This window comes from Schistocerca cancellata, chromosome 1, assembly GCF_023864275.1.
Source record: "Schistocerca cancellata isolate TAMUIC-IGC-003103 chromosome 1, iqSchCanc2.1, whole genome shotgun sequence".
NCBI classification, from domain to species: domain Eukaryota; kingdom Metazoa; phylum Arthropoda; class Insecta; order Orthoptera; family Acrididae; genus Schistocerca; species Schistocerca cancellata.
The window spans coordinates 682,851,535-682,877,350 of record NC_064626.1 but is presented as its reverse complement, the minus strand read 5'-3'; the positions used below and the strand labels follow the sequence as shown (position 1 = coordinate 682,877,350).

The 25,816-nt window shown below is 39.7% G+C and overlaps 1 protein-coding gene across 2 annotated transcripts in view; it reads left to right on the top strand.

Annotated features, from left to right (window-relative positions):
- The window catches only part of LOC126184229 (calcium-independent protein kinase C), a 221,155-nt gene that overhangs the window by 51,869 nt on the left and 143,470 nt on the right, over window positions 1-25,816 (top strand). For both annotated transcript variants that reach the window (XM_049926602.1, XM_049926609.1), the window contains exons 2-3: window positions 8,279-8,342; window positions 24,681-24,828. In XM_049926602.1, coding sequence (XP_049782559.1) covers window positions 8,279-8,342; window positions 24,681-24,828 — 212 coding nt within the window. The remainder of the gene's footprint in view (window positions 1-8,278; window positions 8,343-24,680; window positions 24,829-25,816) is intronic.

The following is a 25,816-nucleotide window of genomic DNA, read 5'->3' as shown; positions in this document are numbered from 1 at the left end:
TTTTTTACCCAGTCCAATTTGCAAACATCTGTATTGTTCGTTCAAGATGCTGAAGAATCCTTAGAGTGCGCTGGTAATCTGATTAATGAAGGAATATTTCAAACATAATCATCCTTAGTGAATAATGCTCAGTAGTACTTTCAGTTAGCTAGTAAATAATGTTAGTTGTTTTCTTTTTTAAAGTTCATTAGATTCATCATTAGTTGGGCAGTTTCAGACCCATACCTTAATATTTTATGTAAAGTCATTTCTCTGTTTTTATATGATAAAGGGATAGTCAGGGATGCTAATTTTGATGGTACCACTTTGGCGTGCTTGAGCAATTTTTTTTATGACATAATTTCATTCAGGGTTTTGAAATGTTCCAAAGAATACAGAAAAATAATCAATTAACCTTTAATAAACAAATAATAAGCTTGAAGATTTTATGCGGTTATAATTTTACATTTACAACTACATTTCATTTTTGTATACCAGATGATTACAGTAATGTCATATCTCGACCATGAAAAACTTTTTCAACAAGGAAAAAATAATGCATTAAAATACTGCCTTCACTGTGTTTTGTTTAATGTTATGTTTTTTGCACATTATGTTATAGTATAGTATCAACCATAATTTTTCTCTAATGTGTCACATATCAAATTGTCAATATCATATTCAACATCATTTTCATCATTGCTGATGGAGTGGCTTGTGAAAATATTCATACATGTCTCTGATGATGTTGTTGTGGTCTTCAGTCCTGAGACTGGTTTGATGCAGCTCTCCATGCTACTCTATCCTGTGCAAGCTTCTTTATCTCCCGTACCTACTGCAACCTACATCCTTTTGAATCTGCTTATTGTATTCATCTCTTGGTCTCCCTCTACGATTTTTACCCTCCACGCAGCCCTCCAATACTAAATTAGTGATCCCTTGATGCCTCAGAACATGTCCTACCAACCAATCCCTTCTTCTAGTCAAGTTGTGCCACAAACTTATCTTCTCCCCAGTCTTATTCAATACTTTCCTCATTAGTTATGTGATCTGCCCATCTAATCTTCAGCATTCTTCTGTAGCACCACATTTCGAAAGCTTCTATTATCTTCTTGTCCGAACTATTTATCGTCCATGTTTCACCTCCATACATGGCCACACTCCATACAAATACTTTCAGAAATGACTTCCTGACACTTAAATCTGTATTCAATGTTAACAAATTTCTCTTCTTCAGAAACGCTTTCCTTGCCATTGCCAGTCTACATTTTATATCCTCTGTTCTTCGACCATCATCAGTTATTTTGCTCCCCAAATAGCAAAACTCCTTTACTACTTTAAGTGTCTCATTTCGTAATCTAATACCCTCAACATCACCCGACTTAATTCGACTACATTCCATTATCCTCGTTTTGTTTTTGTTGATGTTCATCTTATATCCTCCCTTCAAGACACCATCCATTCCGTTCAACAACTCTTCCAAGTCCATTGCTGTCTCTGACAGAATTACAATGTCACCGGCGAACCTCAAAGTTTTTATTTCTTCTCCATGGATTTTAATACCTACTCCGAATTTTTCTTTTGTTTCCTTTACTGCTTGCTCAATATACAGATTGAATAACATCGGGGAGAGGCTACAACCCTGTCTTACTTCCTTCCCAACCACTGCTTCCATTTCATGTCCCTTGACTCTTATAACTGCCATCTGGTTTCTGTACAAATTGTAAATAGCTTTTCGCTCCCTGTATTTTACCCCTGCCACCTTTAGAATTTGAAAGAGAGTATTCCAGTCAACATTGTCAAAAGCTTTCTCTAAGTCTACAAATGCTAGAAACGTAGGTTTGCCTTTCCTTAATCTTTCTTCTAAGCTAAGTCGTAGGGTCAGTATTGCCTCACGTGTTCCAGTATTTCTACGGAATCCAAACTGATCTTCCCCAAGGTCGGCTTCTACTAGTTTTTCCATTCGTCTGTAAAGAATTCGTGTTAGTATTTTGCAGCTGTGGCTTATTAAACTGATAGTTCAGTAATTTTCAAATCTGTCAACGCCTGCTTTCTTTGGGATTGGAATTATTATATTCTCCTTGAAGTCTGAGGGTATTTTGCCTGTTTCATACATCTTGCTCACCAGATGGTAGAGTTTTGTCAGGACTGGCTCTCCCAAGGCCGTCAGTAGTTCCAATGGAGTGTTGTCTACTCTGGGGGCCTTGTTTCGACTCAGGTCTTTCAGTGCTCTGTCAAACTCTTCACGCAGTATCGTATCTCCCATTTCAACTTCATCTACATCCTCTTCCATTTCCATAATATTGTACTCAAGTGCATTGCCCTTGTGTAGACCCTCTATATATTCCTTCCACCTTTCTGCTTTCCCTTCTTTGCTTAGAACTGGGTTTGCATCTGAGCTCTTGATGTTCATACAAGTGATTCTCTTATCTCCAAAGGTCTCTTTAATTTTCCTGTAGGCTGTATCTATGTTACCCCTCATGAGATACGCCTCTACATCCTTACATTTGTCCTCTAGCCATCCCTGCTTAGCCATTTTGCACTTCCTGTCGATCTCATTTTTGAGACATTTGTATTCCTTTTTGCCTGCTTCATTTACTGCATTTTTATATTTTCTCCTTTCATCAATTAAATTCAATATTTCTTCTGTTACCCAAGGATTTCTACTAGCCCTTGTCTTTTTACCTACTTGATCCTCTGCTGCCTTCACTACTTCATCCCTCAGAGCTACCCATTCTTCTTCTACTGTATTTCTTTCCCCCATTCCTGTCAATTGTTCCCGTATGCTCTCCCTGAAACTCTGTACAACCTCTGGTTCTTTCAGTTTATCCAGGTCCCATCTCCTTAAATTCCCACCTTTTTGCAGTTTCTTCAGTTTCAATCTACAGTTCATAACCAATAGATTGTGGTCAGAGTCCACATCTGCCCCTGGAAATGTCTTACAGTTTAAAACCTGGTTCCTAAATCTCTCTCTTACCATTATATAATCTATCTGATACCTACTAGTATCTCCAGGATACTTCCATGTATACAACCTTCTTCTATGATTCTTGAACCAAGCGTTAGCTATGATTAACTTGTACTCTGTGCAAAATTCTACCAGGTGGCTTCCTCTTTCACTTCTTAGCCCCAATCCATATTCACCTATTACGTTTCCTTCTCTCCCTTTTCCTACTACCAAATTCCAGTCACCCATCACTATTAAATTTTCGTCTCCCTTCACTATCTGAATAATTTCTTTGATTTCATCATACATTTCTTCATCATCTGCAGAGCTATAAACTTGTACTACTGTAGTAGGCGTGGGCTTCGTGTCTATCTTGGCCACAATAATGCATTCACTATGCTGTCTGTAGTAGCTTACCTGTACTCCTATTTTCCTATTCATTATTAAAGCTACTCCTGCATTACCCCTATTTTTTGTTTATAGCCCTGTATTCACCTGACTAAAAGTCTTGTTCCTCCTGCCACCGAACTTCACTAATTCCCACTATATCTAACTTTAACCTATCCATTTCCCTTTTTAAATTTTCTAACCTACCTGCCCGATTAAGGGATTTGACATTCCATGCTCTGATCCGTAGAACACCAGTTTTCTTTCTCCTGATAACGACATCCTCTTGAGTAGTCCCTGCCCGGAGATCTGAATGGGGGACTATTTTACCTCCGGAATATTTTACCCAAGAGGACGCCATCATCATTTAACCATACAGTAAAGCTGCATGCCCTCGGGAAAAATTACGGCTGTAGTTTCCCCTTGCTTTCAGCTGTTCGCAGTACCAGCACAGCAAGGCCGTTTTGGTTATTGTTACAAGGCCAGATCAGTCAATCATCCAGACTTTTGCCCCTGCAACTACTGAAAAGGCTGCTGCCCCTCTTCAGGAACCACACGTTTGTCTGTCCTCTCAACAGATACCCCTCCATTGTGGTTGCACCTATGGTACGGCTATCTGTATCGCTGAGGCACGCAAGCCTCCCCACCAATGTCAAGGTCCATGGTTCACGGGGGGAGGGTCTCTGATGATAAACATTTACAAAATGTTGTGCAAGACAAATTATAAGATTTACAACTGCAGTTACTTCGCTCGCATGTGATAACCTACATGCTATTGATTCCGTCAATTCAGGAGGGCCTACAGAACTCATTCCAGTTAAGGGTATGTGTGAGTAGTTTTACACTTACCAATCATAATTATAGAGACATAATGTAGGAGGAAACAACTGCTCTGCCGATTTCCAATAAATGAGTTGCAACTGATCAGGTTTTGTGCAGGACTTCATCTGTTGCCGAAAGTAACTTTCAGTTACAAGCGATTTCTCCTTTGGTTGTAAACAATTGCTGTGGTAATTGAGTCACTGATTAACATAGTCTGTTTTTGTACAAAAGTGAAAAAAGTTGAAACCCAGCTTTCATTATTTGGTGATGATCAATGTAAATCTCGCCTAGTAATTCCAAGCAAAGATCTTCATGTCTCTGCTGCAAGGTGCATGCAGCAGCCTTGCATTTCCAGAATGGGTAAGAGACAAAATCACATTCTGTTAAAGCATGTACTGCAAGTATATTCTTACACTTGTCACCCAGATTAGTAGCACTTGCTTTAATGTCAGTTGTCTGCCCATTAAATGTCTTCACAGTAAAGACTACAGGAAGTGTCCGTCTCCAATAAAAGTACAGTTTTAAAACAAACATGTCTATATCATCACTAACTATTCAGATGTTGTTCTTACCACATTGGAAAACCATATGTAGAGCATATGAAAGTAGTGTAACATCAGCTTCCTCATGAGCCATGCACTTGATTACTTCAGTATTTGATGGAGCATAGCAAATCAATAACCTGTTCCTTATTTGGACTGCTTCTTAAAACAATATTTTGGGTAGGAAGAGCTGTTGTCAGCATCAGGAGTAGTTGTTTAACAGCACCAGCAGATAGACATCTTTCTCCTTTATGGTGTTTAATAGATGGAGTGTCATAATTATCTGAAACAATGTATGTGTCATAGTCTCATTTCACAACATTTATCATGATGGTGTGGATGATGGTACATTAGAACCAGTTGGCCATTTCATATGATACATCAAACTATTGCCACCAGTGAGCTGGTCATCTGGAGAATAAGCTACTGAAGTAGTGATAACAAGTTTTGTTAGCAGAACTGCTTTCTTTCCTTTTCACATGTTACTGCATTCATGGAATAGTGGCAACAGAACTACAGACAGTTCATATTTAAGAATATCTAACAAATTCATCTTGCTTTGTTGAGAGATAACTAATAAGTGAGCTCATACCTTTCCTGAATCATAAATTTCTTTTTTCCTACTTTAATGCTTTTCTTCATTGTAGCCATGGTTGTTACTTCTTTATAAATTGTGTCGTAAAAGCCAGTAAGTAATTTGTTTTTGAAAGCAGTGGCCATTCCATCAGCAGTAACTAGATCATCATGAACATTTATTCTACCATCAACTCTCTGGCCAGTGAAGATGTTAACTGACTAGCAAATTATGCATGATTGTGAGGGAGCGAATTTTATTTTCTTGTTGTCATGTGCATCCAGCATTTACCTACGATTTCCTGTCTCTTTATGAGAATTGGCTACTGCTCATCTTGCTGCTTCAAACATTAGGTCCATTGACACAAATATTTCATTACATATGTGCTGTGGAAGTACCCACCCAGCTATCTGATTAGGAGACACTGTCATCCCTATAAGACACCCTTTCCTACAGTGGGTGTAAGTCTGCTCATGAAACTGGTCAAGAGGTAGAGAATTGTAAAACCTGAGTTTGTGTTGATGCACATGTGCTCATACTATTAGAAGAATTTTCACATTTTCTGACAAATATTTTCCATTTCTAGTATGTGAATTCTCGTATACCGTGCATGATCCCAGTGGCCAGCTCCAAAAAAGTATGGAAACATATGTTTTAAACAATCATTTCTAACCACCTGTCTCTTTCTCTTTGTGATCTTATGAAGAGATGGATGATTATTATGGGATAAATAAGCATAGCTAACCATATCCTACTGGTAGGATTACCTATGGGATAATGGAAAATTCAGCCCATCATCTCCAGGATGGGCAAAAGCCCCCATCTGCCACAAATTGGCGCTGTAATCCACAATAATGAACAGGATAAGCACACAGGCACAGTCAGGAAATGATATTTTACAATACCACACAATCAGAAATGTGTGGGCTTCTGTGTATTTAAACAACATATTTTCAGGAAAAACAAAAGTCAAAACTTAAACAAGTACTCAATATGCTTTACATTTTGTTTATCCATGACCCAGAAAATTATTTTAAATGTGACTTTACCTCTCAATCTTTGTTTATAATGGCATTTTCTTCATATAGTTTTGTATAAAAACATAAGTAAATATGTGTTCTTGATTATGACAATGAGTTCAGACTCATAACATAAAACCATTTAAATGGGTGTAGGCATTGTCACTAAAAACTGATTTTAGTTAAAATGTGGTATCAAAGTACAGCTACATTAAGCCAGGTAAGTATACACCAGGCACAAGGTAGCTGTACTAATTTGTGAACTGCAGCTCAAAAAAAGATTTATCTGAAAGTCTTGTTTACATGCCTGTCAACAAATCAGTATCTCTACTACTCAGTGAGTTGTTCTCGTTACTCCTAAATTAGTTGAACAGAGCATTACCCCATGCTTTTAAACATCTTGGCATTTATACCAAATCTCATCATTCATAAATAAACTACAGGCTGTTATTTTTTAAATTACTCTAGTACTTGGTCTTGCCTCACTCCCTTACTCATTAAGCTGCAGATGTATGTATAATTGTATATAGTTTACATGCTTGAATATCATACAAAAATGTAATTTCTTTATATCAATACAAAGCTACCCTGTGTGCTTCTACTCTGTCAATGATAAATGTTGGTTCTTGTGCAATGAGAATATTCCACTGAAGAGCATGCCAGCAGCTTAATTTTCATCATTTAGTTATATATAAAATATCATAAAGACAGTTTACTAAATATGACTGGGGATTCACCATGCATGAGTGTTAATTTCCGACTGTGTGACTGTGACATGGTGTCTGATCATGGAATTATGTTATTTCATGCTGTAAATGATATTACTATTTACATTTATGATGTGCATTTATTGTATATTTCAACTGTATGTAATGTGAAGTTGTGGTAGAAACAAAATAAATGTCCATTTGCATAAAAGATGGTAAAATTGTCAGAATGTATGGGATCCATTGTCTGAGTCAAACTTTAGCCTTTCTATTTTAGCATGAATTTAATTCTGTATAAAAGTGGTTTCCTGGTAAGTTGATGTATACACTATCATTTTTTCCAGGGTCATTTTTTACAGTATGACAGTGTTTACAAATTTATAACATACAGTTTAAAATTTAAATTATTTTGGGGGTATGATGTATAGTTTAGTTATTATTATTATTATTATTATTATTATTAGTAGTAGTAGTAGTAGTAGTAGTATTCACACATTCCTGGAAGACACTTGGCACAGTGACTGATGGGATTAATGGATTGACAAAAGTCACAAGACAGTGTACAATGTTGGACCAATATTCATTTGAGAATAAAACATCAATTCAAAACACCTTACAGCTGTCTAAATTTCCAAATTGTTATTTTATTGAGCAACCAGTAGTGACAATATATTACACCATCTTCAGGACACCTGACCAATGTGTAGGAAGATTTCCACCTCTAGTCCAGTCAAAATAGGGGCAACATTCAATGACTGGTACCCGTAGTTTTTTGATATAGTGATTACTTCAGTCATCACCTGCTGAAACTGGTTGCTCAATAAAATAACTATTTGGAAATTTAGATGGCTGAAAGGTGTTTTGATTTGACATTCTGTATTGAACAGGTGAGGTCCCTCAACCATCTGTATAAAGATGGCCACTCAGAGAATATTCATTTGCTTCAGGCCACTACCTACCTTGGTCCATTACACAGTGTAAGTACCCTGGCATTTTTGTATTCTGCATTGTGTATACAGTTCTGAGTTTTGTTCCTTGTGTTGTTAATCCAATTTACTTGTCTGTTTCTGCACATAAAAGCAAACTTCGTGGTAAATTTAACAGTGAGGGAAATATGTCAGTTGCTGCTACTACTAACTTTCATTTGTATGAATTCAGCGGGCTCCAATAAACCATGGGACCAAGTTTCTTCAAGGAGTGCATGAATAATATGCCCATATCACATTTATAGCATGTATTGTGTAAAAAAAATGTATAGCTGTGTGGATTAGTAAGTAATTACAATCATTTTTCTATGTCAGGTGGACTTGGAACCTCAAGGACGACTGCATATTAAAGTTGATTTGAAATGGAAGACTCAAACAGGTATGTTGGTATAAGCTGTCCAAAGTTTGGAATGCAAACTTATTTGTATTTACACAGGGGCTCTGCGTGAGCTGTTACATGTGTCCTGTAACTAATTTCTCCCACAGGCAAACTGCAGCTTCCCAATGTCCTACCAATAAATCAGATCCCATGATTGCAGTTGAGTCTATGTGATTATTCCACTTCACATTCCCAAGCATTTTTAATGCCATAATTTTTGTGATATCTACATCTACATCTATACTCCACAAGCCACTATATGGAACATAGCGAACAGTATTCTGTACCACTAACAGTCATTTCATTTCCTGTTCTACTTAAAAATAGTGTGTGGGAAAAATGGCTGTCTATATCCCTCTGTATGAGCCCTAATTTGTCTTATCTTATCTTCATGGTCATTACACAAAACGTCCATTGGTGGCAGTACAATCTTTCTGCTTCAAATGTCCATTCTCTAAACTTTCTCAACAGGATTCCTCAATAAGAACATTAACTGCCCTCCAAGGATTCCACATGAGTTCCGGAAGCATCTCTGTAACACCTGCATGTTGTCCAAACCCATCGGTAACAAATATAAGAGCCATCCTCTTCCTTTAATCTGACCTGGTGCAGGACCCAAACACTCAAGCAGTACTGAAGAATAGGCCACACTAGTGTCCTATATGAGGTCTCCTTTACAGATGAACCACACTTTTCTAAAATTCTCGAAATAAACCGAAGTTGACCATTTGCCTTCCCTACTACAATCCTTACATGCTTGTTCCATTTCATGCAATATTACACCCAGATATTTAAAAAAAATGTGACTGTGTCAATCAGTGTTTTCTACTTATCTACATTAATTTAAATTTTTCTTTGTTTAGAGTTACACCAACCAGAAATTTTGTCTAAGTCATCTTGTATCCTCCTGCAATCACTCAAAAACTACCACCTTCCTGTACACCACAGCATCATCAGCAAAGAGGCACAGATTGCTGTCCACCCTGTTTCCAGATCATGTATGTATACAGAAAATAAGAGCAGTCCTGTCACACTCGCCTGGGGCATTGCTGATGGTATCCTTGTCTCTGATGAATAATTGACATCAAGAACTACTTACTGGGTTCTGTTCCTTAAGAAGTCTTCAAGCCACTCATGTATGTAGGAATCTGTTCCATGTGCTCATGCCTTCATTACCAATGTGCAGTGGGGCACTGTGTCAAATGCTTTTTGACAATCTAAAAATTTGGAATCTGCTAGCTGCCCTTCATCCAGAGTTTACAGTATATCATGTGGTGATGCAAGCATTGACTCATTAATCATGCTGTCAAAAGGTAGCACTTTGTAGGTTTTGTGAAATGCTCAACTTCACATTTACCTGCATGACTCCATGAACATCCACACACAATCTTCCAACAAAAATGTGTACATTATTAAATTAAAAATATGGTGAGCTGAACTACTATAGCTTAATAAGCGCAAAGAGGTGTACCAATTTTTTTCTATCACCGAATGCACCAACTTGCAGCTTCATGTAAATTTATTATTTCTTTTCAAATTAGTTTACTTTTCTCTCAAATTGTTTTTATGGTTAGTTATGAAGGTTACATTACATTCAAACAATGGAAAATCCAGGATGAAATGTAACAATATTACGAGAAGGAAAGTTGCTACTCACTATATAGAGGAGATGCTGAGTTACACACAGGCACAACAAAAAGACCCCCACAATTATAGCTTTTGGCCATTAAGGCCTCCATCAACAATACACACACACACACACACACACACACACACACACACACGACTGCAGTCTTGGGCAACTGAAACCAAAATGTGAGCAGCAGCACTAGTGCATGATGGAAGTGGCAACTGGGTGGGCGTAAGGAGGAGCCTGGAGTGGGGAGGGGGAGGGATAGTATGGTGGGGGTGGCGGACAGTGAAGAGCTGCAGGTTAGACTGAGGGCAGGGGAGATGTGGGGGGGGGGGGGGGGTGGAGTAGTGGAAAAGGAGAAAAATAAGTAAAGACTGGGTGTGGTGGTGGAATGATGGCTGTGTAGTGTTGGAATGGGAACAGAGAAGGGGCAGAATGGGAGAGGACTGACTAATGAAGTTTGAGGCCAGGAAGGTTACAGGAATGTAGGATGTACTGCAGGGAAAGTTCCCATCTGCACAGTTCAGAAAAGCTGGTGTTGATTGGAAGGACACATATGGCACAGGCTATGAAGAAGTGATTGAATTTCACAATATATATAAATGACCTAGTAGATAGTGTCGGAAGTTCCATGCGGCTTTTCGCGGATGATGCTGTAGTATACAGAGAAGTTGCAGCATTAGAAAATTGTAGCGAAATGCAGGAAGATCTGCAGCAGATAGGCACTTGGTACAGGGAGTGGCAACTGACCCTTAACATAGACAAATGTAATGTACTGCGAATACATAGAAAGAAGGATCCTTTATTGTATGATTATATGATAGCGGAGCAAACACTGGTAGCAGTTACTTCTGTAAAATATCTGGGAGTATGCGTGCGGAACGATTTGAAGTGGAATGATCATATAAAATTAATTGTTGGTAAGGCGGATACCAAGTTGAGATTCATTGGGAGAGTCCTTAGAAAATGTAGTCCATTAATAAAGGAGGTGGCTTACAAAACACTCGTTCGACCTATACTTGAGTATTGCTCATCAGTGTGGGATCCGTACCAGATTGGGTTGACGGAGGAGATAGAGAAGATCCAAAGAAGAGTGGCGCGTTTCATCACAGGGTTATTTGGTAACCGTGATAGCGTTACGGAGATGTTTAGCAAACTCAAGTGGCATACTCTGCAAGAGAGGCGCTCTGCATCGCGGTGTAGCTTGCTCGCCAGGTTTCGAGAGGGCGCATTTCTGGATGAGGTATCGAATATATTGCTTCCCCCTACTTATACCTCCCGAGGAGATGCAAAAATGCTCAAACTCCTGTAACTCAAATTATGTACCATTATCAGACACAAGGGTTCTAGGGGATCCGACAATGACAAATAACTGACAGTGCATGAACAGTGGCAGTCGACAATGTGGACAGCTCGGCAACATACCGGAAACTGAACAATGCATCAACCACCAAAAACCACATGTTGCCCAAAAATTGACTCTTGAAATCAATGTGCACCTTTTTCCAAGGGTGCCTCAAGACAAGCCAAAGAGAAAACTGGCGTAGTGGTGCAGTCTGATTCTGTGCACAGGCCCTGCAAGCCCGTCCCAGATTTCAGTGTCATGATCAGTCACTGGACATGACATTGTGTCAGCGCTTTTCTATGAGTCATACACCAGTGCAGGCATTCAGCATCTGAAGTATGCAAGAAATCAGTGTCAGGGAATGTCACTCAACAGCGTTGCTCCTCCACTGCAAGCAGGAGGATCCCTTGGAGAATGACCTGGTAGCCGCGACAGGACATCAGCACTGACATGCTGGGCGGTAATGAACATCATAACAATAGTTACTGAGAAACAGGGCCCACCTCTGCAGTCAATTGGCATTTCTATCCAGCAGCTTGGAATGAGGAACAAATAAGGAAACCAATACCTTGGTGTCGGTGATGAGGAGGAACCTCGCTCCATATAGGAAAATGTGAAAATTTTTAATTCCTTTTCCACGTGTGAATATTTATGCTGTGCAGTGGAAAGTATCTTCAAGCTATAAGCAGTAGGCTGTTCAGTGCCAGCCAGGTTCCAATGGGACAGGTTGGCACCAGTGCCACATTGAACTACATCACAAACTCTGTTGACATCTTCAGACCAGATAAACTTAATGCCCTTCTGGTAAGCTGATTAAAAGGCTGCAGATGTGCGCAGCCCAGGAAATGAACTGAGCATAATATGAAATCTTATCCAGAAAAGAGTGGATCTCCTTCAGAGTCCTGGACACTGGCAAGTTGACAATGGCTTTGATGGGGTCATCCATAGGAACAAGCCCATCTTTATTAAGCTACTTTCCAAAAAATTCACCTTTGGGGAGAAACAACTGTGCTTTCCCAATTTGCAATGAAGATATTAGAAAACTGACTGCAGGTTTTGTAGATTCTCCTCCCAAGTAGGGCCCATTACCTACATGTGATCAAGGTAATGATGAGACAGGGAATGTCCTGAAGCAATTGCCCGAAATATCATTCACAAATTCCAGGCACAGACAAGATTCCACAGGGCAGGTGAGTTGACTGGTAAAGCCCATTGGAGGCATCGAGGACCAGGAAAGTCTGAGAAACCATGCCCAATGGCAACTACAGGCAGGAATCATGCAAGTTGATGCAGGAAAAATACTGGCCCTCCCGACAACTTCACAAATAATTCTGCCTGCTGCAGTTTGGGATATGAATTCACGACATGTTGCCTGTTGACAGTCAGTTTAAAATTGTTGGAAAAGCGCACTGTGCTGTTGGACTTTGACTCACTGCCAGGGGGGTGGCTCACATACTTGATGAAATAGGAGAAATGACACCTTGAACCTACCAAAGCTGCAACTCTGCCTTTACCTTGTTGTGTATAATGAAAGATATGGGACATGGGAGAGAGAATTTAGGTATCCCTGACAGCTTAAGAGAAACATGTACATTGAAATTTTCCACCTGGCCCAAGGTTTTATCAAAGTTTAGTTCTGTAGATCATTTTCCCGATTATTTTATCGATATGATGTGGAACAAGTCAGATTACAAGATATACACTCCTGGAAATGGAAAAAAGAACACATTGACACCGGTGTGTCAGACCCACCATACTTGCTCCGGACACTGCGAGAGGGCTGTACAAGCAATGATCACACGCACGGCACAGCGGACACACCAGGAACCGCGGTGTTGGCCGTCGAATGGCGCTAGCTGCGCAGCATTTGTGCACCGCCGCCGTCAGTGTCAGCCAGTTTGCCGTGGCATACGGAGCTCCATCGCAGTCTTTAACACTGGTAGCATGCCGCGACAGCGTGGACGTGAACCGTATGTGCAGTTGACGGAATTTGAGCGAGGGCGTATAGTGGGCATGCGGGAGGCCGGGTAGACGTACCGCCGATTTGCTCAACACGTGGGGCATGAGGTCTCCACAGTACATCGATGTTGTCGCCAGTGGTCGGCGGAAGGTGCACGTGCCCGTCGACCTGGGACCGGACCGCAGCGACGCGCGGATGCACGCCAAGACCGTAGGATCCTACGCAGTGCCGTAGGGGACCACACCGCCACTTCCCAGCAAATTAGGGACACTGTTGCTCCTAGGGTATCGGCGAGGACCATTCGCAACCGTCTCCATGAAGCTGGGCTACGGTCCCACACACCGTTAGGCCGTCTTCCGCTCACGCCCCAACATCGTGCAGCCCGCCTCCAGTGGTGTCGCGACAGGCGTGAATGGAGGGACGAATGGAGACGTGTCGTTTTCAGCGATGAGAGTCGCTTCTGCCTTGGTGCCAATGATGGTCGTATGCGTGTTTGGCGCCGTGCAGGTGAGCGCCACAATCCGGACTGCATACGACTGAGGCACACAGGGCCAACACCCGGCATCATGGTGTGGGGAGCGATCTCCTACACTGGCCGTACACCACTGGTGATTGTCGAGGGGACACTGAATAGTGCACGGTACATCCAAACCGTCATCGAACCCATCGTTCTACCATTCCTAGACCGGCAAGGGAACTTGCTGTTCCAACAGGACAATGCACGTCCGCATGTATCCCGTGCCACCCAACGTGCTCTAGAAGGTGTAAGTCAACTACCCTGGCCAGCAAGGTCTCTGGATCTGTCCCCCATTGAGCATGTTTGGGACTGGATGAAGCGTCATCTCACGCGGTCTGCACGTCCAGCACGAACGCTGGTCCATCTGAGGCGCCAGGTGGAAATGGCATGGCAAACCGTTCCACAGGACTACATCCAGCATCTCTACGATCGTCTCCATGGGAGAATAGCAGCCTGCATTGCTGCGAAAGGTGGATATACACTGTACTAGTGCCGACATTGTGCATGCTCTGTTGCCTGTGTCTATGTGCCTGTGGTTCTGTCAGTGTGATCATGTGATGTATCTGACCCCAGGAATGTGTCAATAAAGTTTCACCTTCCTGGGACAATGAATTCACGGTGTTCTTATTTCAATTTCCAGGAGTGTATATGCACACATGAATAGTTCTAATATTAATATTACTGAAATTTTTAGTTCTACACATGCAACTAAATTTAGAGGTGCTATTTTTTTTATGATTTCTGAAACAAAAACTCGTCCATGGAGTAGAAGGAGTTGTCCAAAAGAAATGATTTTAAGCTAGATTTAAAACTTTCAAGTTTACTTAGCTTGTCATGTTGAGATGGCTCCAGTTCTTGTTATCTAGGGGTCTGATTCTTGAAGCTGAAAATTTAATATCAAGTTCTCATGGTTGATTTGAACTAAATAAATTGGAAGATTGATTTTGCAGAATTTTTTATGTAAATATATTTTCCATTGATTTTCTCACATGTTAGGATATAATACAGTATTTTGATTTTTCACATTAACAAAGCTGAAATTACATTGTTCACACTTATTATACAAAAATAAGTCTGATCACATCAAAGTCAAGCATACGACTCTTACACTCTGCGGAAATAACACTATTCCAAAGGGTTTACAATTTTTCTTAACAAATGAATTCCTACTAGTTTTCAATACTTTATTAATTTCAACTATTATTTCATAAATGAATCCAGAAATAAACATAGTAAACAGTTCAGGATTGTGTAATTAATAATAGAAATTTTAAGTGTGCAAATAATTCATACTTTCAAATATTTCTTAAAAAAGAACTAGTACTTATTGATTGTAACATCAAAACTTAAATAGTTTATAAAGTAATTCCTTTTCATAAATGTTAGCTTGAAATATGACATACAGTGTATAAAATTACATGAAAGTTTTCAGGAAAGCAACTGAGATAATATTGACCTGTCCAAAATTAAAAAAATAACAACTGCTATTGAGGAAAAGTAATGGCTATGCACGTAGGATGTCAGAGGCAGCCTGAGAATCCAGCATCAGGGTTTCCCATTACTGACTCTCTCCAATGATTGACTCATGGCCCACCAACTGTCACAAACAGTTGCTGAATGACCTGTCTGATGGTATCCATGTAAGAACTGTCTTGGTGAATATGCAACAAATAAAAATACTGGCAGGACCACTGGCTCACCCATTAAGCAGAAGGAGAACAACACTGAAGACCCAAAAAATTCTGTTGGCAGGAATTAAGATGCTACTAGCAGTGCAAACCTACTGAGCTCGACACAGGTGAGGATGAGCAGCACGTGATGCCAATGCACCGGAATTATCAATGGTGGCAACAATGGTGACTCAGCAGGATTTGAGGCTACCTGGGATATCCTGCAGGGGCAATAGGGGCTGTTTATTGTGCACACTTAATTGTGCCACCTGACAATTATCAGATAGGGCATATCTTCATGCCACTATAAGCTAATGCTGATTGACAATTTGGGCATAGGACAAGATCTATGCCCCAGTCTGAAACTCAGTATCAGGAGCTAACTGGATAATCAGGGTCCCAAATTAGCAATTCTGGATACGAGGTAGCACATTTAGGACACTCAAAGAGATACTTGTGCAAGAGGTGTTGCTGATCTGTGGTCTGGGCTACATGCGACTGCCAAGTATGCTGGTTAAACTTAACTGTGCCACCACCACATGATTTTGAAAATACTATGTAAGCAACCAAATAGAGGCAATGCAGGAGTAGGTTTAATAATGAATAAAAAAAATAGGAGTGTGGGTAAGCTACTACAAACAGCATAGTGAACGTATTATTGTGGCCAAGATAGACACGAAGCCAATGCCTACTACAATAGTACAACTAGCTCTGCAGAGGATGAAGAAATTGATGAAATGTATGATGAGATAAAAGAAATTATTCAGGTAGTAAAGGGAGATGAAAATTTAATAGTCATGGGTGACTGGAATTTGAGAGTAGGAAAAGGGAGAGTAGGAAACATAGTAAGTGAATATGGATTGGGGTTAAGAAATGAAAGAGGAAGCCACCTGGTAGAATTTTGCACAGAGCACAAGTTAATCATAGCTAACACTTGGTTCAAGAATCATAGAAGAAGGTTGTATACATGGAAGAATCCTGGAGATACTAGTAGGTATCAGATAGATTATATAATGGTAAGAGTGAGATTTAGGAACCAGGTTTTAAACTGTAAGACATTTCCAGGGGCAGATGTGGACTCTGACCACAATCTATTGGTTATGAACTGTAGATTGAAACTGAAGAAACTGCAAAAAGGTGGGAATTTAAGGAGATGGGAGCTGGATAAACTGAAAGAACCAGAGGTTGTACAGAGTTTCAGGGAGAGCATACGGGAACAATTGACAGGAATGGGGGAAAGAAATACAGTAGAAGAAGAATGGGTAGCTCTGAGGGATGAAGTAGTGAAGGCAGCACAGGATCAAGTAGGTAAAAAGACAAGGGCTAGTAGAAATCCTTGGGTAACAGAAGAAATATTGAATTTAATTGATGAAAGGAGAAAATATAAAAATGCAGTAAATGAAACAGGCAAAAAGGAATACAAACGTCTCAAAAATGAGATCGACAGGAAGTGCAGAATGGCTAAGCAGGGATGGCTAGAGAACAAATGTAAGGATGTAGAGGCTTAACTTACTAGGGGCAAGATAGATACTGCCTACAGGAAAATTAAAGAGACCTTTGGGGAAAAGAGTACTACTTGTATGAATATCAAGACCTCAGATGGAAACCCAGTTTTAAACAAAGACGGGAAAGCAGAAAGGTGGAAGGAGTATATAGAGGGTCTATACAAGGGTGATGTACTTGAGGACAATATTATAGAAATGGAAGAGGATGTAGATGAAGATGAAATGGGAGATATGATACTGTTTGAAGAGTTTGACAGAGTGCTGAAAGATCTGAGTCAAAACAAGGCCCTGGGAGTAGACAACATTCCATTAGAACTACTGACGGCCTTGGGAGAGCCAGTCCTGACGAAACTCTACCATCTGGTGAGCAAGATGTATGAGACAGACGAAATACCCTCAGACTTCAAGAAGAATATAATAATTCCAATCCCAAAGAAAGTAGGTGTTGACAGATGTGAAAATTACCAAACTATCAGTTTAATAAGCCACAGCTGCAAAATACTAACGCGAATTCTTTACAGAAGAATGGAAAAACTGGTAGAAGCCGACCTTGGGGAAGATCAGTTTGGATTCCGTAGAAATGTTGGAACTCGTGAGGCAATACTGACCTTATGACTTATCTTAGAAGAAAGATTAAGGAAAGGCAAAGCTACATTTCTAGCATTTGTAGACTTGGAGAAAGCTTTTGACAATGTTGACTGGAATACTCTCTTTCAAATTCTAAAGGTGGCAGGTGTAAAATACAGGGAGTGAAAGGCTATTTACAATTTGTGCAGAAACCAGATGGCAGTTATAAGAGTAGAGGGGCATGAAAGGGAAGCAGTGGTTGGGTAGGGAGTGAGACAGGGCTGTATCCTCTCCCCGATGTTATTCAATCTGTATATTGAGCAAGCAAAAAGAAAAACAAAAGACAAATTTGGAGTAGGCATTAAAATCCATGGAGAAGAAATAAAAACTTTGAGGTTCGCTGATGATATTGTAATTCTGTCAGAGACAGCAAGGGACTTGGAAGAGCAGTTGAACAGAATGGACAGTGTCTTGAAAGGAGGATATAAGATGAACATCAACAAAAGCAAAATGAGGATAATGGAATGTAGTCTAATTAAATCAGGTGATTCTGAGGGAATTAGATTAGGAAATGAGGTACTTAAAGTACTAAAGGAGTTTTGCTATTTGGGGAGCAAAATAACTGATGATGATCGAAGTAGAGAGGATATAAAATGTAGACTGGCAGTGGCAAAGAAAGGGTTTCTGAAGAAGAGAAATTTGTTTACATCGAGTATTGATTTAAGCGTCAGGAAGTCATTTCTGAAAGTATTTGTATGGAGTGTAGCGATGTATGGAAGTGAAACATGGATGATAAATAGTTTGGACAAGAAGAGAATAGAAGCTTTTGAAATGTGGTGCTACAGAAGGATGCTGAAGATTAGATGGGCAGATCATATAACTAATGAGGAGGTATTGAACAGAATTGGGGAGAAGAGGAGTTTGTGGCACAACTTGACTAGAAGAAGGGATCGGTTGGTAGGACATGTTCTGAGGCATCATGGGATCACAAATTTAGCATTGGAAGGCAGTGTGGAGGGTAAAAATCGTAGAGGGAGACCAAGAGATGAATACACTAAGCAGATTCAGAAGGATGTAGGTTGCAGTAAGTACTGGGAGATGAAGAATCTTGCACAGGATAGAGTAGCATGGAGAGCTGCATCAAACCAGTCTCATGACTGAAGACCACAACAACAACATGTAAGCAACCAACAAAGCTTGTCAAATGGGAGTTTCTCAGTCTCAGTATAGAGCTTCAAATTTTGGACAACTTCATATAAACCTGCACTGCTGGAAAACAAAATCACCTTATCATCTGGATAGACCGTATTCCTTACCTGGCTGTGCAGAAGAACTGGTGCAGATAATTCTCCCCCCCCCCCCCCCCTTTCCTTTGCCTCATCAAAACTGGCAGTGTTGGGGGTGGCAGGGGTGAGAAACTGCACAGCAGGTGCCTTGCACGCCCCCTCCCCCCATCGCCACCCTTCCCCCACTGGCAAGACAAGGGGATGAGGGAAGTCCACATTTTGGTTTATCAGTGCCTGCACCTACTCCTGTTGCTGCTGATACTACTGTTTCTCCTTGTCCTTCTGTAGGTGCAACTGTTCCAGACAACAATGCAGAAATGCTGGGTCCATTATGGCCCAAGTTAACACTAGGAAAATGGAAAAAGAAAAGAATAGGGGCATCATATATGTAAGACTTCCTACCTTGCCACTTCAGTATCTGCACAGGCATGATGACTAAATGCTCAGCACTGATTCTTCATGGGCTGACGGTGGCTTAAGGAATGTAAAATTGTGCACTTCACAGAATGAAAACTACATAATATCCTAAGATTACAGTATCCATGAGCCAAAATTTGAATTTAGTCAACTCATAACAGATATCTGGATGCAACAATTTGTCAGAATATGAAACAGAATGATCATGTACGCTCAGCCATAGGTAAAGCAGCTGGCAGATTTCGGTTCATTGGTAGAACACTGAGAAAAAGCAAATTGCCTGTGGAGCAATTGCTTAGAAATCACTTATGCAACCCATTCTAGAATACTGCTCTAATGTATGGGACCCATACCAAATAGGACTAATGGGGGATATTGAAAATATATAAAGAAGGGCAACACAAATGGTTACAGGTTTGTTTGGCCAATGGGAGAGTGTCACAGAGAACCTGAAGAAATTGAGCTGGCAGATACTTGAAGATAGATGCAAACTGTACTGAGAAAGCCTACTTACAAAGTTTCCAATACCAGCTTTAAATGATGACTGTAGGCTCTCATACGAATCGTGCAGAGAAGATATAATTAATTGTAGCATCCATAAAGGCATTTAAACATTTATTCCTTCCACACTCCATATGTGACTGGAATGGGAAGAAGCCCTAATAACTGGTACAATGGAAAGTATGCTCTACCATGCATTAACAGTAGTTTACAGAGCATCTGTAGTTGCAGATGTAAATATAGAAACTCTAAAAACAAAGAAAAAATACTGTCAGTATAGGTTGTTCCAAAAAGTGCACATATGTATATGCAGAATGAACTCTATTTTTCTAAATGTGATTGATGTGAATAATACTGTCAACATTATGTCAAACAATGAAAAATCCAGGATGGAATGTAACAATGTTGCGAAATAAAAGTTCCTACTCACCATAAAGTGGAGATGCTGAGTTGCAGATAGGCACAACAAAAAGACAGTCACAAATAATAGCTTTCAGCCAGTAAAGCCTTTGTCAGAATTAGACAGCAAACACACATATATGCACTCATGCAAACGCAACTCACACACGACTGTAGTCTCAGGCAACTGAGGCCACAGTCTCTCTGACACATAGTTCCCCACAAATGTCTTCATATTGCCTCATGGATGCAGTGTAGCTTCCCTTAACTTTCTGTTGTCTCACTCATCTCTGTTCAGCCTGAGAGAAGCATTTACTGCATTGTGGAAAGAATCGCCTAACTGATTTTGCTCTCCACAAAATCAAAGGAGGACAGTGAATCTTCCTGTGGAATCATTCCTCATGCATTCCACAAAGAATGCATTGCACTCTTCCTCTCCTTTCATTGTTATTCCTCAAAGTAATTCTTCTATCCCCAGAATTTCTTCAAATGTTTGAACATCAGTTTACAAAACATGATGTGACAGACTGCCATGACAAATTACTATCCTTTACCATTTGATACTGTCCTGATACAATCTAATCTAGTTCTGTCTCTTGAAAAACAGGATGATCAGCTTCTCTGAAGACAGCCCTTGACTTTTGAATGTACATACAAAATTCAGCTCCTAGCAATATGTGTATCTTGCCAGGAGACCACAACTCTGAATTAATGAATTGTCCATTTGGCAAGTTCTACTTACTCATCTCTGTCATTTTCTCCAGCAAAACTAAACATTCGACAGACAACATTAGTTGCTTATGCAGGAGCCCACTTGTACACAGACGCTGTTTTGTTTGTGAAAGTGTTGCGCATATTCCTTGACGTGGTACTCGGCTGTATCACCTTTGAAATTTGAGGCATTGTACACATGCTTTCAGTATGAAGCATGACTGTGACCCTCAATCTAATAGAGTACAACAAGTCTGCCATTTGCCAAAGCTCTCTTGCAACTTTATTCTTGCTGTCAAAAGAAGCATTCGTTTGCCCGGGCTGACCTTCAATGAACAGTAACTTGATGTACTTGATTGATGTTTCTTATAGTGCTCGTGTTGCATATCAGTTGGAAAATTCTTCCTTATGCCGTATTGTGCACATTGTAATGCCGCATGCAGTAACACGTGGTGTCATTTTCCACAAATAGGGCAGCTAATGGATGTGCATTGAGAATCCCTGTGGGCACTCTTCAGACAGTTGTAGCACACAGTGTTGTGCATCACAATGGCTTTGTGTTTGCTACATGCAGTTTGATTGAATTTGCTGCACTTGTGCAACATGTTAGGCTTGTTGCAAATGATGCTTGCAGCAGTAGTAGTGATGTAAATCTATCTCAAATACTCCACTGCTTGCCATTGGAGGCATTCTCTTGTTTATTATCAGATATACCATGACATAGTGGTACTGTAACCTTGAGACAATTTCAACTGATTTGTATTTGTTTTTGAGAAAAGCACATGTTTCTTTGAATGTCAGAAAGCTGTTCGAACATGGAGTGGCTTCAAATTCTGTTCTTATAGACTGTTCAGTTCATGCTATATGGAGCTGTGACGTAATGAAGACTTGCAAAGAGACCTTGTGCTGTAATGCCATCAATGCTTGCACAGTGCTTAAAGATCCATTCAGGAGTGCACAAAGCTCACTTGCACATGCCTTTCTCATTGACAATAGCTTAATGGTTTCTTTGAATGTGAAGATAGTATCTGTTCTTTTGGACATGTCCAAAAGAACAGATACCATTGGTGATCTTGCAGCTCTCGAAGCATGAAATTACAATCAAATTCAGACCATTAGCTAATTGCAAGTGTTGATAAATATCAACAGGGACAGTTGAAAATGTGTGCCTCAACCGGTACATGAACCCAGGATCTCCTGCTTGCATGGTAGATGCTTAATCTCGGTTGGGGCACACATTTTCTACTGTCTCCATTGATATTTATCAATGCCTGTAAGCAGATAATGGTCTGGATTTAGTTGTAATTTCATTCTTTGCATTTGCCGATGCAATCAACTGAGTATTATTTTACAAGTATCTATTGCAAACCAAATCATAAGCTATATTGAAATTAGTCTCTGGAAGACCAACACTTACAGTTAATGAACTAAGTAAATGATGATACTTAGCAGCGTCCTCTAATTCATCATTATTTACGACAAGACTCACAAACATGTCAGAAAAATGTCTGAATTGCATTACATCACCAGTAAGTCGTGACACTTTTATGGTGGGCAGCTTGATGCTATATTTTGATGTACTCAAGGTAGATCCAATATCTGAAAAAACCTTATCACCTGCATTGGCATGATTCATCCGAATTGCTCTCTCTTTCTGTCTCTCTCTAGGAGTTTTTTTTTTACCATATTTTCTAATACTTCTCAACAATCTTTGGAAACTGTTCTAGGCTGACACTATTACCCAGAGTGTCTGATTTACCTGTTACATGGAATTCATTTGTAAACTGTAACACCTGCATGAGACTTTCTTTTGTCATCGAGCATGTAGTAACAAGTTTCTTTCTTAAAACTTCATCCGTGATGGAAAGCTAATAGTGGCAGGCAACAGCAGAAACAGCTGTTAAAATAAGTGGGAACAACTGGAAGCAGGATAGCCAGACCAAGGTAGTTACCCTATAGGTGCGCCATGTTGCTTCTGCCGGCTGTACGAACATGCTGCTCCATTGAAACTTGTCCCTGCTGTTCTGCCAATGAATGGCTGCTGCTGGACATTATGTCATCAAATCCATCACAATTCAGCCTGGAAGGACCAAAATGTTAGCATCCACAAAATAAGTGTAAAGTGTAAATGTTATCAGAGGACCATGAATTTAGGAGGACTGTGCAATGATTCGATCCATTCAGGCTGCAATGAAAGATGATATGTGTTAGAGAATCACTTATTACATACAGTTATGTTAACATTCACAGTGCAAAATATACACCTCCACCATTTAGTGTATGAGGCAGGAGTGCCACAAGCTACAGCAGCTGATCAACCAAAACTGCAGTCACTATTGTTCTCACCCTCACAGTGATGAGAGATGGTTAGGCATGTCTGCATGGACAAACTGTTGACCATTGTCCCTTAGAAACAAATAACTCTAGAATGGGCAATGCTCTCCAGTGACTCAGTCAAATGTGGCAGCTGAATGAGTACAATTAATCCACAGTGAAGATTAAAACCATTGATCAAATATGTTGTAATTATATCATCTACTGCATGAATAGAAGATGATAATTTGTGTACTCTTGGAAGTAGTGGGAATAAATACACATCTAATCTAGTTTTTCCATGAAATAACTTAATGTTTTTGAAGATTCTGTTATTCTACAGGGTGATTCAAAAAGAATACCACAACTTTAGGAATTTAGAACTCTGCAACGACAAAAGGCAGAGCTAAGCACTATCTGTTGGCGAATTAAGGGAGCTATAAAGTTTCATTTAGTTGTACATTTGTTCGCTTGAGGCGCTGTTGACTAGGCGTCAGCAATTGTTTCGTTTCAAAGATTGTATTTAGTGATGAAGCAACTTTCCACACTAACGGGAAAGTCAACCGTCACAATGTCTGTATATGGGGCACTAAGAATCCGTGGGAAACAACTCAGTATGAACGTGACTCGCCTAAGGTGAACGTTTTCTGTGCCATTTCAGCCAATAAAGTTTTTGGTCCCTTTTTCTTCGAAGGTGCTACTGTAACTGGACTACAGTATCTGGAGATGTTAGAGAATTGGCTGTTCCCTCAGCTTGAACAAGAAGCACAACAATTCATATTTCAGCAGGATGGAGCGCCACCACATTGGCACTTATCTGTCCGTAACTACCTGAACGTCAACTACCCGAGGCGATGGATCGGCCGCCAGGCAGCCCGTGACAGAGCACTTCATCACTGGCCTCCAAGAAGCCCTGATCTTACCCCCTGCGATTTTTTCTTATGGGGGTATGTTAAGGATATGGTGTTTTGGCCACCTCTCCCAGCCACCATTGATGATTTGAAACGAGAAATAACAGCAACTATCCAAACTGTTACGCCTGATATGCTACAGAGAGTGTGGAACGAGTTGGAGTATCGGGTTGATATTGCTCGAGTGTCTGGAGGGGGCCACATTGAACATCTCTGAACTTGTTTTTGAGTGAAAAATAACCTTTTTAAATACTCTTTGTAATGATGTATAACAGAAGGTTATATTATGTTTCTTTCATTAAATACACATTTTTAAAGTTGTGGTATTCTTTTTGAATCACCCTGTATTATAAAATAATATCTCATTAGATGTACTTATAATATTCTTATACAGAAAACCATTTACAACTGTCACAATTATTTTACAAATTATCTTGTGGGAAACTCCTCTCGTTATGCTGTGTAATGCCTTTAAAGTATGAGCACATTCATCATTAAAATTGACAATAATATTTTTAAAATTTCTCAGTGTAAACTGTATGAGTGATATTTTATAAGCACAACACAAATATGTAAGCTTCTTATGTGTGTTGTCTCTTACAGAAAAGCCTCGGGAGTTCAAAGAACGACAAGGCTTCAATCGCCGACGTGGTGCAATGCGCAGACGTGTCCATCAAGTAAATGGACACAAATTTATGGCAACTTTTCTTCGGCAGCCCACTTTCTGTTCACACTGTCGGGATTTTATATGGTTTGTTAGATGCAGTTTCAACTTACCTATTACTGAAATGGTACAACTTATGGTATAAGAAATATTTTTCCTTTCAGAGTAATCAGAGTAACACTTAATTGTTTGGCAGTTCTAGGAATGAACATTTTATGTTTTTACAGTTCTGTATCTCAACTAGTAAAAAAAAAAAAAAAAAAAAAAAAAAAAAAAAAAAAAAAAAAAAAAAAAAAAGCAAACCCTTCTAGGATCACTTGTTGTCTGTCCATCTGTCTGTCTGTCTGTCTGACTATTCAGAACCCTTTTCCTCATAAATTGTGAGATGTATCAAGTTAAAATTTATGTCACATATTAAGATCACAATCCCTTGGTGATGTAAAAAAGCTTCTAAGTCAATGTAATCAAAAGATATGTGAATTAATGTCAAATATTTTGATACTCGCAAACTCACTCATTGAAACCTGTCGGGTACTTCCCATGGGTCTAGAACCAAGAAGTTTGGCAGGAAGAAAGATTTGACAGTATAAGTAAAGGGAAAAAAATCCAAACTTGTTAATTTGTAACTATATCACATGAAAAAAAACTTTTTTTGTCATTTGTTATCCAACTATCTGTCTGTCCCTCTGTGTATTAAGACCTCTTTTCATCAGCAATGGGTAGACATATTGAATAGAAATTTATGTCCCATACTGAGGACTACAGTCCTTTGATGGTGTAAATATGTGAAGTTTCTAAGTCTATGTAATTGAAAGATATGGCGATTTTTGTCACAAGTTTTGATACTTGCAAACTCACTGATTAAAACCTATAGCGTACTTCCTCTTGATGTAGAATCATGAAATTTGTCCAGAAGAAAGGTTTCACAGTACAAGTAAAAGATAAAGAATCAGAAAATTATTATTTTGTAATTATATCACACACAAAAATGTTTCTTTTACCATTTGTTATCTGACATAAAACATGAAATTAAAACATTCTTGAGAGTCTTGGAATCCCTGAGACCAATACCTTG